General features: G+C 43.6%; 1 protein-coding gene across 1 annotated transcript in view; it reads right to left on the bottom strand.

Moving 5' to 3' along the window:
- LOC133351052 (1-phosphatidylinositol 4,5-bisphosphate phosphodiesterase eta-2-like) overlaps positions 1-16,112 on the bottom strand; it is a 367,788-nt gene that overhangs the window by 40,984 nt on the left and 310,692 nt on the right. The window contains 3 exon segments of the mRNA XM_061565942.1: positions 298-384; positions 3,709-3,873; positions 15,279-15,386. Coding sequence (XP_061421926.1) covers positions 298-384; positions 3,709-3,873; positions 15,279-15,386 — 360 coding nt within the window.

The raw sequence follows: 16,112 nt of genomic DNA, 5'->3' as shown, positions 1-16,112 counted from the left end.
GAATTGCAATGAGCATGGCTGATGACGACGGTGATGGTGATGATGATGGTGATGAAACCTTAACGACCAGAGTCGTTACGGTGCACGAAGCATTGCCAATCATGTGATTACTGGAATAGGCCAATTGCAGTGACTCCCGCGGCGTTCTATATTGCCATCATCCAGGGCGACTCACTGCCGAGCAATCCTGTTAGAGTTCCAGAAAGATGCATTCTCCATAAGGACGCGTGCGTCAGTGATTTGCGTTTGCGTAACATGCGGGCTAAAAATCCACTGTCTACTAAAGTCAAGGGTTACCTTTTCCTTTTGAAATGCTCGGATGATGGAGCGTCTCTTTCTCACGGCAAACTCCTCCGTTACCTCTGTTCCCTCCGACTTCGGCAGCTGCAGTGAAGCGAGAATGTTAATAATCAAACGAGCTTAAATAACGGTTAAAGCCAAGGTGTCTCCCTGCTCAAGCAAGCAAGAGGCAAACCTTTTGTTCAAATGATGCCCTTTGGTTAGTAAATATTCTACATTTCTATAATCAAGAGCAGTCACAAAACAAACATAACTGGTCAAATTTTATCACAAACCGGTGCCATTTTTATTTAGTTGATGATGGGCTGCATCAACCTCTAACTGGGATTTCGACTCGCACACAATTGTGAATCATCTGTACAAGCAGTGGCCAGAACAAAACCTGCGTAGCTTCTCCAGGAGCTGGCAATGTTTTAATCCTGAGTGTTATGGCTGGTGTGCCAGAATTAGAAAAAACTCTCCCAGGTCACCATTTCGTGTGGCACACGTTGTACCTAAAACCTGTTTCGATCTTTGACTCTTTAGCCCCAATTATGCCAATGGGTAAAGTTTAGCCTCGAAGTTCAGCTGTATCCCCACTGAGAGGCGAGCCAAAATTTGCATATAACACAAAGAAGCAGGCTCATTTTCATAAGCATAAACATGTCCAGCTGTACCCCCCTGCTGATCTTGAGAAAATTAGATTTCAGTGAATATTCCTGTGGGAAATTATACAAGGCCATGTGTCTCACTCTTCAATGCAGACGCAGGCACGCCAACTCAAGAAGGCAGCTTCTCACTGTTGCACAGTGTTTCAGTTGTTCTCAAACAGCACTTCCAGTTGAGTTTATGCCATCACGTTTCATGTTTAATGTTACAATATGTATCCCACGTTTGTAAGTGTACATGCAGTATCTAAGTCTTAGGTTAAAGCTATTGTCTTTATGCAGATACTAATAATAAAATGCATCATGTACTTGTTTTATTACATTATTTGAAAGATTAAAAGGCCTGTACCATGATATGGCTTTACTTGGATAGAATCTCATTTCATATGGGCACTTTTGAATCAGATCACAGTATTTCATATCTCAGGTTTAACAAAGTAAGAGTATCTTTACGATGCAGCTTTATAAAGTCAACGGACATATTCAGGCAATAAATATAGTACATTCGTTAGCTTGTTAATGTTGAAAAAATGCATCTATCGCCAGGAGATGTAATTATTTTTTGTAAAATAAACAAAGTAAACTAATAGATGAATAAGATTTAACTTTATCATATTTTCATGTCACGGAAAGGCTGCAAGTTTGATTGAAATATTCCAAACTTGCAGTAGTTAGGGGCTGGGTAGATTGCTGAATATAGACAAATGGTTGATACCTTCAGACGCTGTCACCTCGACAAACCTGGTTTTCACCTGAGGACGGCTGCTTGCGTTGTGGCCAAAACGTCGTGAGAATTGTTTTATTATGTTTTTGTATTTTTATTTTATTACTTCCCTTCTACGTGACTTTACCGAAAGAACCAAGAAGATGAATCCCTGCAGTCACGAAAGCTTTAAATCGGTTGATACCTTGTCACGAGTGTCGATTTTTACTCGCTCCTCTAGAGGCTGCATATCTAAAAAAATTATAGAGAGTGGATATGAAAACTTTTCTCGAATAAACCTTTTTTCCTCAATTTCCAGCAGCTTTTAGCCTAATTTATTTTTCCTTGGACAACTTTACCCATTTCAAATGTTGTTAAATATTTGTTAAGACCACCACTGTAAGCAAAATATAAATGTGCTTTACATTCACGGGGTTGTTACCTCCTTAAACATAAAATAGTAAGTGGATTTTCACATTTTCACTTAAAGCTTTCGTGACTGCAGGAATTCATATTCGTTGGGTCTTTCGGTAAAGCCGCGTAGATAGAAAAAAAAAATATCACGACGTTTCGATCGCAACACAAGCAATCGTCATCAGGTGCAAAAATAGCGAGAGAGCTGCTGAGGCAGGATGTTATAAAGGTTTGAGATGGGTGTAGCCCAAGGGTCATAAGCGAAGTGGGCGGGGCTAGTGATGAAATTTGCATGTCAATGTAAGATCGGGTAAATCGGAGAGCTACCTCCACGACGACGAAGCTGTGGAGGTGGCCATTGTATTGTGAGAGATTAGCATGTCAATGTAAGGGGTGGCCATTGTATTGTGAGAGATTAGCATGTCAATGTAAGATCGTAGAGCCACCGCCACATCGAGGAAAACGAGCAACGGTGGCTGTGTTGGTGAGACATTTAACCCGTTAATGTAAAGACATTTAATCTGTTAATGAAACACCAGAGAGTCGAAATTAGGAATTTTCACTCCTGGTTTAAGGTCACAGAGGTAGTCAAGCACTGCCTAAATGCGTATCTTAGCACGGACAAATACGGTCTTGTAGTAATCAGGTAAAAGGTAAATGTGCAGCCCTGCAATTCCTTGCTCGTGCCACCGCTGGCAGAGGTGCCTCCACAAGAGACAGCTCCTAAAGAGGCCCTCTAGGAGGTATTTGATGTATTATTTCTTCCCACTGGCCCAGCTATCTTTGAAGAGGTGGGATTACTCGGATGTCACCGTACTACATGTGTAGTGGGTTCGAATTAGGTGCACACACACACAGCTTGGAGGCAACACTATTTATTAAACGGTAAGTAATATAACACTGTACATGAGGTGGTGACCACCTTCCTCAACTCACTAACACTCTGGAACACGACACAGAGTGGACCAGGCAGGCGACGGGCTGCCTGGTCCAGGACGACGACCCGGGACTTAGGAGTTCAACAGCCCCGCTCTGCATCCACACCCCGCTTATATCTGCTCCGCTCAGGCCACGCCTCCCTTCCCAGGCCACGCCTCCCTTCCCCCACTTAACGGGAAGGTCTGGGTCCCTCCACCACATGACCCCCCCCAGGCACCCCCTTGGGGCCCCCAGCCCTCGTACGGGCCGACACAGTAGTGACGTCCTATGTCACTACACATGTGACCCGCTGATCGACCAAGTGTGGTGAGCCCATGCATACTGTTGGGGGACAGAGCTACGGCTGGGGGGAGCGGTAGTGTCGTGGTTAGCACGTTGCCCTACGGCCAACACCAGTGACGATTATCTGAACCGGTTCTGGACCTCCCCTAGGTCGACTCAGCCTCAAATTAGTACCTAGTGCAGTGAGTAAACATCGCCACTGGGGAGACAAAGGTGGTCGGGCGTGGCGCTGACCACCCAACCCCCTCGTGTGCCACAGTGCCCGGCCTTCATAGGTGCTCGCTAACAGCACTTGCCCCAACAGTCTGCAAAGGCTATACGGGGGATCAATGTCTTTATCTTTGGGGGGGGGGGGGTGGGGGCATTTAAAGAAACAAATACCATTGTTTCAACGCTGTGCTAACCGTCGCAAAAGTGAACCACCTGCTCTTGCTGGAGGCAGATGGCGGGCTTGGTGGCACGGGGCAGGGCTCCGATGGTGAATTCCTCAACCTCCTCCTCGTGGCTCCTCAGCTTGGACTCCTTCTTCATGAACTCGAGGCGCCTCTTGGCGAACGACTCCACCAGCTTGCGGTGGGGGCTGCTGTTCTGCACGGGGCAAGGGCGGCACAGAGATGGGTTCGCAGCCGCCGCTTGCCAGCGCACTCGGGCGGCACAGCTGCCACGGTCCACGAGTTAACAGTAAAAAAGGGGTTCATCTGCTCGGTTCTTTCGGTAAAGTCACGTAGAATGGAAATAATAAAATAATAAAAATAAAACAATAAAATAATAAAACATAATAAAATAATAAAAATAAAACATAATAAAATAATTCTCACGACTGTTTCGGCCACAATGCAAGCAACCGTCCTCAGGTGACCTGTTCTTCACCTGAGGACGGCTGCTTGCGTTGTGGCCGAAACGTCGTGAGAATTATTTTATTATGTTTTATTTTTATTATTTTATTATTTCCATTCTACGTGACTTTACCGAAAGAACCAAGAAGATGAATCCCTGCAGTCACGAAAGCTTTAAATCGAAAAATAAAAAGGGGGGTGAAGGCGCAGGCCCTGCAATTGCTTGCTCACGCCACTGCTGGCGGAAGGGCCTCCACTAGAAGGAGCTATGGAGAGCTCCTCGAGAGGGTATTGTGGCCAACTCTTCAAACGCCGGCCAAATGTCTTGGAAGAGGTGGGAGGACCCACACTTTACCCCCCCACACACACACGAGGCCTTTCATACTGTTGGGCTGAGTCAGGGTGGATGTAATAAACTTGGACATTTTTTTCAACAGCCCGTGTCGCAAGACCGAATCAGCGACCTCTCACCGTGTCTCATTGACCGTACATTTTTTTCTAAACCTGCCAATGATAGTACTTCGTCAATTCACCTGACAATCGTATCAGCGGAATAAGCTACTGGACATTTGTGACATAGAGTTTTACAGCTCGTGGGATTACTCCAGTATAAATAAAGATTCTGATTCTGACAGGTTAGTTGAATTTGTAGGCTTGCTAATAGGCTATCAGCAACCAGTGTTGAAATCTATCTGGCTGTGGCAGAAATTTAACGACAATGTCAAAAAGTATAAAGCTACTTTTTATTTTAGCAGGTAAGGCCCACTGAGCCACAACTTATAGCTCAACGGAGTGTCGTATCATGTGGAAATTTACAGCAGCCAAATATTCTAAACACGTCTCTAAATGCGGAGGGAAAAACCGGAAGACACGGAGAAAAATCCACGTGACCATTGGGAGAGAGAACATGCAAACTCCAAATATACAGCAGGCATCAGGGTCGGAATCGAACCCACGACCTCCTGTATACCAGGCGAGCTAGTTAACATCTCCTAGCCACCGTGGCACCCGATTGAAGGGGTAAGAATCCTTCTTAGTGCGTGCTGCTTTTTTTTCGCGGATGGGGTTGTTTTGTTCAGCCCTTGGTGGCTCTCACTTTGCTAAGCGACAGCCAAATACAGGAAGTCAATGGCAGGCAATCAAAAACACACATGTATTACGATTGTATGGCAGTACATCCATTGTTGGACTTTCAATGTAATCTGAAATTTAACCCGGTACATTTGTCCACGTGGTTATTTCATTACTGGCGTTTCTCTGCGCCCTTTCTCAAATCGCTGTGGTCACCACAATAGTGCAGTTCGAGAATATGAATGGATGGCCACGCGGACACAAGGAAACCGGATAACAGTAACCTCTCATACATTTTCATTGATGACAAAAATAACGTTATGTGCCTGCCGATTTAAGACTCGTATTTCAGGTCAAAATTTTGTAGCAATATTTCATTTGTAAAAAAAAAAACCCAAAGGGAATCGGTAAAAATCAAAGCGTAAATTTATTTACAATAAAAAATACAGAAATTTGGAATTCTAAAGATATATTTTTCATCACCAGTATAATTTATGTGTGTGTGTGTTATATTGTGTCTCTACTTCATGAAATCGTCTATTTAATTATAAATAGGTAGCAATGCGTTGAGATGTGTTGTATCTTGTACAACAGATCCAAAAAGAGTATAAAACAGATTCATACAAATGCCAATAGTTATTGTGCTATGTGAATGACCTCCTGCCATATGAATGTGGAATTTCTACCTCTCAGGACCTCCGCTCGTAACGAGCTCTATTGAGTGCACCGTCCGATATTTTTTGAAAGAAATTTAATAAACAAAATTACTTCCTTGTTCAGTTTAGTTATCTATAATATTCAAAGTTTGCAACATGGGGTATGAGCTGGACTCTAAATGTCACAGGGTGTGTGATGCTGTCCACTGTTAAGTGCACGGTGTTCCATGCTAGTGTCCTGCCGAATTAGTTGTAATGCAGACGAAATTGAACAATCGACCCCATGCAGTGACAAGCGCTAACCGCCAGGCTATCCATCTGCCAAATTACCTCAATGAAAGGCTTACTCCTTATGGTTATGAGAGTTGACGGAAGTGCAGCAACAAGAATTGCGCCATATGGTTCCATTAAGTAAAAATGTCACCAAATACAAAATAGTTTTGTTGTTTTTGTTTAAATTCCCCTTGGGTTTTTTTGGCCAGCTGCCATTTAAAACAAATCTGCAAAAACGGGATTTTTCAGCAAATTAAATGGTCATTCGACAATAATGGCAGTCCTCTCCATTCATCCAAACGTCTTGGGCAACAGTTGTGGAATTCATGATGTTAGACGGAGGCCAATACCATTACTGCAGGTCACATGCACACATTTATCATTCAATTAGCCGTATTGACAATGCCTGATGTGACCAGTCCATGAAACTCAGTTAGACCTGTAGATGGAGGGGACAGGCGAGTTCAAACTCTGGTTAACACGGCCCTGGTATGCGATTGTCATGAGTTCACAACTTAGATATGTCCTTCAGGATTAATTCTAACTGGGTTTTATCGATTTTGGCAACAACAAAAATAAGAACGATTTGTGGTCGCCAAACACAAGTTGTGCTGAATCGTACTTTTAATAATTTACTGTGTGGATGGTTATAGATTACAAATCCTGTGAATTCAAATGGGAGAATGGGTGGAAAGGACTTAATATTTGTTTTGTAAGTACATGTGATTTGCATCATATCAATATTACATTCCAAACAACATAATGTAAGGCAAACTAACTTTGCAACGTAAACTTATATTTGGATCAAACTCATATTCGGGAAACAAGCAAAACAAATGCAGGAACAAGATCAATATGTGTGTATTTGCATAAGAACTTAAAACCAACGAAACTATTGTTGAAAGGAAGTACAAAGAGAAAACAATACATTGTCCCACCATCACAGCCACCCAGCAGAAAAAAAAGTCAAATTCTCAAATGTTTAAAAAAACGTGAGCCATACTGTACCTTAACCTTCAAAGATGCGTACGTTTGGGCAAAAAGTTAAGAAAAAAAACTACGTTAGTAAAATTTAGCCAAATAGCAACCCGCAACTTTAGCTACGACGATAAAGCGAGGTCAGAACTACAGAGAAAGAATCTGAGCATGATTTCATCTCATGCAGCAGATGGTGTCGTGCGAAGATTTAAGGGGGAGTGAAATATGTATATATAAAATGTAAACGAGTGCAACAAATAAAACGTGGCAAACACCGTCAGGCGTTTTTAAAAATTTCAATGGGATTGATGGAATATTTTGAAACTGTTTGTCATTCAATTAAACGGGTCAACCGGTGGTGCATGCGGGGATTATGTACCAATGTCCAGCCTGAACATTCCACGTGGGGATAAAAAAAAAATATTTGACTTGTTTATGGTAATGCATGGCAAGTGCTCCGTTGTCAGAATGATGCATCTTACACATTGCAGGAATAAATCATTAGGCTGGAATGTGCCTCCGCACATTAGCTCTGCCTGGCGTGTGCAGCGGGCAGACGCAGCCTCGCCCTAACAAGTTGGGTAAGGAGGTGCCGTAGCTGTCCGTCACCGGTAGAGTGTGTAGAGAAAACGCACGCGAAATGGTGCTGCAATCTTGACGTGCAAAGCATGCCGGGACTTACTAAATTGTCTGTTTAAAGTCACTGCCTTGTTTTACACAGTGACCAGCCGTTGGGCGAGGTGGAAAGCGCGGCGATGCACCTCAACAGGATCTTAGGGCCTTCTTGAGTAAGTGTTCACGCTAATTGCTGCTCGCAGGCCCACCGCGAATAAGTTTAGTAAAACATGCACAATCTATATATTAAAATCTAGATACAATCTATATCGTTGCGTAGTTTTACGTTCTTTATGTGCATTAGTGGCAGATTTAAAAGGCAATGCACTCTACCTGTCTTTTTCCCGGTTGCATATAGCGCACACATGATATTACCTATTTAAGACCGAAAGAAGAGCATTTCTCCACAATTCTGGCTGTCGCCTGATGAAGCTAGTTGGAATCACCGGCAAACCATCATACTCGAATTGTAAATGTTGTGGGTTTACTCTCCAACACACCGGTGTGCTGAACTCGGAACTATATTTTGTTTTTGTGAAAAACCTCACTAATTGGCCGTGTTGGGTGGTGGATTTAACAACACATTTATATTTATGCGATCTAACTCATTACTTAAATACATTTTAGATTGTATCATTTTAAAATAATAATTATAATACTAATAATACCTTCCAGAGGGGCCCTCGAGGTCTGCTTCGAGTGGAGGCCCTTCCACCAGCAGCAGCATGAGCAAGCACTTGCAGGGCTGCACCTTTACCGTTTTAATAATTTAGTCCTTTGTCTGCGAGATGAAGGTCCCCCCAGGCTAGACTTCAGAATAACATTCATTCGTGTTATCTATATTTTGTTGAAGCCACCATAGCCTTTCATTTCATTCTGAAGGGGGTTGGGGCTATGGTAAAAATAAATGTGCACTGGGAATTTAAGTTTGTTCATTTTAAAAGCCCTACGAATGAGATATTGCCAAGGATCAGCTTTCACATCCAGGTACCGAGGATTTTAATAGTTTCCTAAGGGCAATCCATAGCCATAACCAACCACACAAGATGGCATCTGAGTGAGGCTATATCCCCAATTCAATAAGCAGTGCCAGTATTAAAGTCTACATTGCATTATCATGAGATGGCAATGCTCACAAACAATTATGACCAGTACCCAACAGGCATGTGTTGGGTATTGGTTATATGGCCGCTGCGGTGGCGAGATGTTAACTACCTCGCCTGGTATACAGGAGGTCGTGGGTTCCATCTCGAACCTGCAGATGTATCTTTGGAGTTTGCATGTTCTCACCGAGATCACGCGGATGTTTTGTCCGGGTCTCTCGGTGTTTCCCCCCCACGTTAAGAAACATGTGTTTAGAGTATTTGGCCGCTGTATATTTCCACGTGATAAGATACTTTGTTGAGCTATCATTTGTGGGCAGGTCGCTTCTGAAAAAGAATTCGATAGCTCAGTGGGCCTTAGCTGGTAAAATAAAAAGTTTTTAGTTCATACATATTTGACAAGTGCTTTTAAGGGTTGGGAGAATTGAGAAAATTGGTATCTGCCTCAAAGTGAATCTGCGTGTGTGCAAAATGCATCAATTGCTGTATCTGTATTTAATGGCTCGGGTGAGCATGTGAGACAGACGATCTCATAGGAAAATGACATTAATGCTTGTAAATGGCATTAATGCTTTGTATCAGCAGGCAAAGGAGAAGGCATAACCTACTCAGGGTGCAATGGCTAATTTTTATGGAAAACATAAATCGTCTTAAATCATTGGGAATGTTTTTTTAAGGGTTGGGTTGAACATGCAAAATAAAATGTGCGGGATATAACACGAAACCACACGTCAGATTCGTACAACACAATTTAAACGTATATATAGATATTCGCTATACAATTGCAATGTTAATATTGCTGTTGATAAAATACACGCTAAATTAAATACACAACACATCGTAACATTGCAGCAAAAATATTCCCATTTCCTATTCAAATACATAACAAGCAATACATATTAAACAACACCACAATAAGTGAATGCGATTGGAGAGAGCATTACAAAAAAAATGTTGCAATGTTCAACAAAAGCTACCCTGATTGTGCTCTTAGCATTATGGCATGAGACAAAGACTCCAATCTGATCTCTTACAAAGCAGTCCATTCATTCATCTTGTTGGAGAGTGGCGCACGGAAGTCAACATCACAGATCCACTTCTGAGATCGCTTCAAGGAACCCATTCTGCTTATGAGAGTAATCTTCATTTCATGACCATCAAGTCAATAAATTGAGCATAGAATCAAATTTAATGTGAATGTGTGTGCAAACATCGGTGACCAATTTTAGATCTCAAGCTTTCGTGACTGCAAGGATTCATACTCTTAGGTGTTTTCAGTAAAGTCACATAGTAAGATATAATAAAAAAATAAGAATAATAAATGAAAATAAATATATTTATTTAATTGATTTATTTTCATTTATTATTATTGATTTAATTGATTTATTTATTGATTTAATTGATTTATTTTCATTTATTATTATTATTATTTTATTTTTATTATTTTTTACATACGTGACTTTACCGAAAAAACCTAAGAGTTTCGGTGACCAAGCTGAAACCATGAACTCGCTAGAATTGAGAACCTCGTTGAATCACGGGTGATAGCCTGGATTTGAACCCAGGATTTCAGCGGTGCCAGGACCAGAGGCTCGAGTGGCTGAATGGGTTGCTGTAGATCGGTGCGATCTACAGAAAAATAGATCAGTCTGATCTACAGCAATAAGCAACAACATTAGCCGATGTATTGTTATGCAACGAGTAATTTGCACATAAGGAAGAACAGGACGGCTATTGAAAGAATGAGAAAAAAAAGCAATGAACGGAGATGTCAGTTGCATTTTCAACACCACGTTTTGCCATGTCGCTTATATATGTGTGTGTATGTAAAACCAACCGTGGTTTACCCAAGCATAAAGAGCAAATGCAAATCTTGTCAATTTGCAAGGAGATTCAATGTAATTTTAACAATTTACTTACCATGCCAATTCATGCCAAAAAGACCCTTCTAATTGACAGGATACCTCTCACAAACCATGGCTTGTAAGCGTGTCATTTTTAACGAGTGACCCACACAAATCAGATGCACATCCCCATTCATTCTGCGGCGGACTATCGCACAACCCACGTCAAATCATCGCAGGAGCTCTGAAAAAGAAAAGTGAAAGTTTCGGAAGATACGATTCATCCGGCACCGTCTAGGAAATGCAATCGTACACCATTGTCAGTGCGGACGGGACAACGGCACACTTCACAAGGCAGATCCAGATCTATTGCAGGCACTGTGAGCGGGGAAACAGAAAACAAATTACTGTAAGAAAAACAAAGGCATTATTCCACAGGCATTACCTGTACCTGAATGTTCATTGATTGCGAGGCAGGTGCAAAGTGGGGTCGCATTCGGATCCTTCAGCAAATAGCTCCACCCTGGCCGTTACAATATTGCAAGACTCCATCCCCCCAAAGTGAATTACAATGCAGTACTAATCAATCGATAAATGCATTAAGCTGTTACAAATAGTATGAAATACATTTACATTTCCCGTAATGAGAAACCACACACGCTTTTGTTCAGAAGTAGTTCATGTAACTCGTTCTATCGCAGTGCCTCTAATGATTCCCCCCCACAATCAATGTGACACATTTCCATGATTTGGGGTTCTGATTCGATTCGAGGATGATTTATTTTTGCTTATTTTTGGCCACACCGCTTGTATTGTTTCTAGTTTTCCATCTCGTTGCCACCTGTTCGTTAAACAGCATTAGCCTAAATATGACGATAGTATGTCACTTGACTAAATATTTTGCACAACTCGTAAATAATACGTTGCAATGCAATTGGGATTTATACAGCGTCTAAATGCATCCGCATCTCAAGGTGCTACTCTCACACTTAAGATTTGTACTATTAAGCTGGAATAGAATTCAATGAATCAATATATCGTTACATACCTTTCTTGTTACATTCCTATAACCTCTATTATTAGCGGACGATGTTAACATGTTTAGCGTGCTCTTCGGTGGAGAAACACTCTGGCCTAATTCGGAACACAACAGCGCTTTGTTTACTATTACCTCCAGCAGGAATCACGCTTTGAAGATGCGCTCCCACATCATTAGACAGTGGGGGGGGGGGGGGGGGGGGGAGATTTGGAATGATTGCAGTGGCATCGGCATGCGAGCTGGTCAATAGCTAATTGCTCATTAGAGCTAATAGGATTTAGAACATAACGCACGGGTTAATTTGAAAGCTTTGGTTTGAATGCAGTCAAACGTTGCCTGGACTCCACAGTGCCACGGTGATTTAGGGAGCGCTGTGTGTGCCGGTGAGTGGGAGATACCGCATGGACAGGTAGAAGGATAAAGGGACACAGTATAAGCAAAACAAAAACAAAAATCCCCCGTATAGCCTTAGCAGACTTTTGGGGCAAGTGCAGTTAGCGAGCACCTATGAAGGCCGGGATGATATATTTTGAGATGCTTTGTTTATAAAAGATGTTCCTATGCGGAACGTATGTTTTTTTTAGAATAATCATTTTATACGGCCCTTTTCCATTCACTGCCGGATGATGGACCCCCCCCCCCCAAGCCATGTTAGTTATGAGGGTTGTTTGACCATGCTCAACCACTCTGGTCATTGTAGGTTGGTCAGGGTCAGGTGGTGTGGGATGGGGGCTCGTTCAGACACCACTCACCACGGGATTCAAACACAGGTCACCGGGTTCATAGCGCAGTGCATTAATCAATGTGCCACCACAATCTGTTATTCGGCTGAAATAATATTCACAAATATGGTCATGGTAATATTCCAGACATTCAAAAACATTCCTGAGAATGTGCATATTAATTCCAACGATGGATTTAACCGAATGCGTACCATTGGTTTGAACGATTGCTTTTGTTTGTAAAAAAAAACGTTTATTTATTTATTTTAAAAACCCATAAAAATCCAAGCAGAAAGCCACAACTTAATTGTTTGTCGCACGCTAATCACGCTGAAATAACTGTAAAAGAATATAAATTATAAAATGTGAAAGTAAAAAAAGTTTAATTACATTACAATCACGAGCAACGGAATGTGCATCGCATGTGTCTGCTTCGGTTATTTTCTGACGGCGCATTTAATTAGACAACGATCCCTCCTAAATTTGGGTCGACATTCTAAAGTAGCAGCCCACTGCGCCCGCGCTTATTTTATTAAACAGAAGTGAAAGCTGCCAGACGGTTTAAATGACGTTGACTATTACCCAACAGTTAAAGGAAATTTACTTAAATCCAATTTGGCCGAGGCAATAGGAGGTAGAGAAAAATAAAAACACATTCCAATGTTTTGCCAGAATGTCACTGCTAACACTCAACATTCAATTTACTATTGTTTACCGACAAACTTTTTTGCCAGCACGAAGCAATGTTTCCTGCTTTCACAATGCCAGATCGGTAATGTGAGACCGGCGAATTTTATTCGATGTTTGTCGAAGCCACATTTAAACAACCGGCGATAAAGTGCCAAATTCCCCGTGTGAAATAATGCTCGCGGCGATCATTCGATGATGCGTTTTTGTTTGACGAAACTGCCGCACGCCGCCACCCACCCACCTGCCCACACGCCCACCCACCCACCTAACCACATGCCTACCCACCCACCTACCCACACACCCACCCACCCACCTATCCACACGCCCACCCACCTACCCACACGCCCACCCACCCACCTACCCACACACCCACCCACCCACCTACCCACACGCCCACCTACCCACCCACCCACACGCCCACCCACCTACCAAACACGCCCACCCACCTATCAACACGCCCACCCACCTACCCATACGCAAACCACTCACTTACCCACACGCCCACCCACCTACCCACACGCCCACCCACCTACCCACACGCCCACACACCTACCCACACGCCCACCCACCCACCTACCCACACGCCCACACACCCACCCACCCACGCGCCCACCCACCTACCCACACGCCCACCCACCTACCCACACGCCCACCCACCCACCCACACGCCCACCCACCACCCACACGCCCACCCACCCACCTACCCACACGCCCGCCGTGACTCGCCGTTATCCACCTAGGCATCGCCACGTGCGTTCCCAATTGCAAATCCGCGGTGTCAGCCGCGCGCATTAATTACACGGGGCAATGCCGGATGCGTTGGGTGAGAAGCAAATCGACGTTTTGTTGTTGTTGTTGTTGTTGGGTGATAGCGATGGGGGCCAGCCTCTGCACGATCTATGTAGTCCCATCCAAAAGCCTGAAGATGTTTATCTGTCACGACAGAATTTGCACGAGATACAGCCGACGTCCATTGGATTGTGATAAAAGCGTCCCGCTGTAAAATCCGAGAATTTCCTATGAGAGATGTTATCTCAACTTCTACTATATGAAACACATGCCGTATATTCGAAATGCACATTGCAAGAAGTGTGCAGTTGATAATGACATTGTACACTGGAAAAAGCTCCACGCTGCTTAATGGTGAAAGATAGCAATCATTTACATCCCTTTATCAGCTCACTGTTGGACGAAGCCCTCCGCGCAACTATTCAATCGTAAGGCTTATTTGACCATACTTCACCACGCTGGCCAGTGAGGCTCAGTTAAGGAGGAAGTGAAGATTGGCCAGGGCTGTTTGGGATAACTCGCCACCTCCTAGCGGTAGCCGTGGCTGGAAATCGGACTCGGGTCACCGAGTTCATAGGTCAGGGCCGGAACCACGTGCATCAATCCTCCCCTCCCACGAACTTTACACTGCAGTGTTACATAAGAGCATTCATATGCGTGCACACAAACGCATATGTTGTGTATGCATGTCTACAAGGAACGTGTACGAGTACACACGAACATGCTTGTGTACACACACACACACAGCACAGTGTAAAACGTTGAATATGAAGATTTGAATACCAACAATGTCCATCCATTTGATAAAACTAAAAATACATTGGAGCATTTATCTGTGTATATTCAGTACATAACAGCCAGATGTCAACATGTATGCCATACTGTGTGTGTGTATGTATTGTGGGAGCGGTAGTGTAGAGGTTATTACGCCGCGCTACGAATACGGCGAACCGAGTTCAATTCCCGCTCACGGCAAAAGCTGGCGACGATTATTTGAACCGGTCCTAGGTCGTCTCAGCCTCAAATGAGTATCCGGTGCGGTGTGTAAACATCGTTACTGGGGAGACAAAGGCAGTCGAGCGTGGCGCTGGTCACCCACCCCCTCGTGTGCTATGCCGGCCTTCATAGGTGCTCGTTAACAGCTCTTGCCCCAACAGTCTGTTAAGGCTATAACAGGGGGATCTTTGTCTTTATTGTGTTTATATATGAAAGAAAATGGTGTAGTGAACAATATTTAGCACCTTAATCAGGCGCAAGAGTCAGAAATGCCCAGGGCGGACGGAATGGCAAGTGATACGAGAAAAACGACACTTAGGAGAAGAAAATGAAACCAATTAGTGGGTCGCGACGTGTCCTTGCGATAGCGCCACAACATACGTCTCCGTTGATGAGCTTGCACGCCTCCTCGATCTCGTCAGCGCTGTCCTCGTCCGAGACGTCTCCCTCCTCCGCGTCGTCGCTGATGTTCGCCGGCAGCTTCTTGCCCTGCGAGCGCGCACGCACGGGGAGCCGCAGACACATTTATGCACGACGCTACCCCTGGATCGGAGGGCTCGGTTCCGAACTCACTGCGCTCGACAGAATTCGACGTGGAGCGTTTTCAAGTTTTTCATTTTCAAGTTTCATTTATTAGGTATAGCCCTGTGAGCCGTGCGGCTCTTGAGTCGGGTGCAACCGCAACAAACAAAATATGAACACAGAACATCCCAAAGCGATGACGCGTAACAGAAACATCCTAGAATAAAGCAGCAAATATCCCCCCCCCCCCACCCCCCAAAAAAAGTATTAAAACGCTGTGTGAAAAAATCACAATGTGGTGCAAGCCAACAACAACAACCATAAGACTATTTAGATTAACCGTATGTTTTCAAATCACTAAAATAAAGCTATAAAAACAATGTAACAACTAATCATAGGAACTGTGATTTAAATTGAACAATAAACGATATACATAACACGTACGACCAAACTTGCAGCCAAGTTTGGTCGTACGTGAGGTCGACCGACGATCCGATGCTTGCCGATGCGCTCCAGTCACTCGCTCACCGGGCGTAAGTCTATAAAGCGAAACTTTGTTTTTATGTTACCAGGTAAGGCCCACTGAGCTATGTAGCTCTTTTTCAGAAGCGACCTGGCTACAAATGATAGCTGAACGAAGTGGCTCATCACGTGGAAATTTATAGCAGCCAAATCCTCCAAACGCATGTTTCG

Source organism: Lethenteron reissneri, chromosome 36 (genome assembly GCF_015708825.2).
Source record: "Lethenteron reissneri isolate LAM-NWPU_2019-01 chromosome 36, ASM1570882v1, whole genome shotgun sequence".
NCBI classification, from domain to species: Eukaryota; Metazoa; Chordata; class Hyperoartia; order Petromyzontiformes; family Petromyzontidae; genus Lethenteron; species Lethenteron reissneri.
Note: the sequence above shows the minus strand (reverse complement) of the source record. Positions and strands in the feature narration are given on the sequence as shown.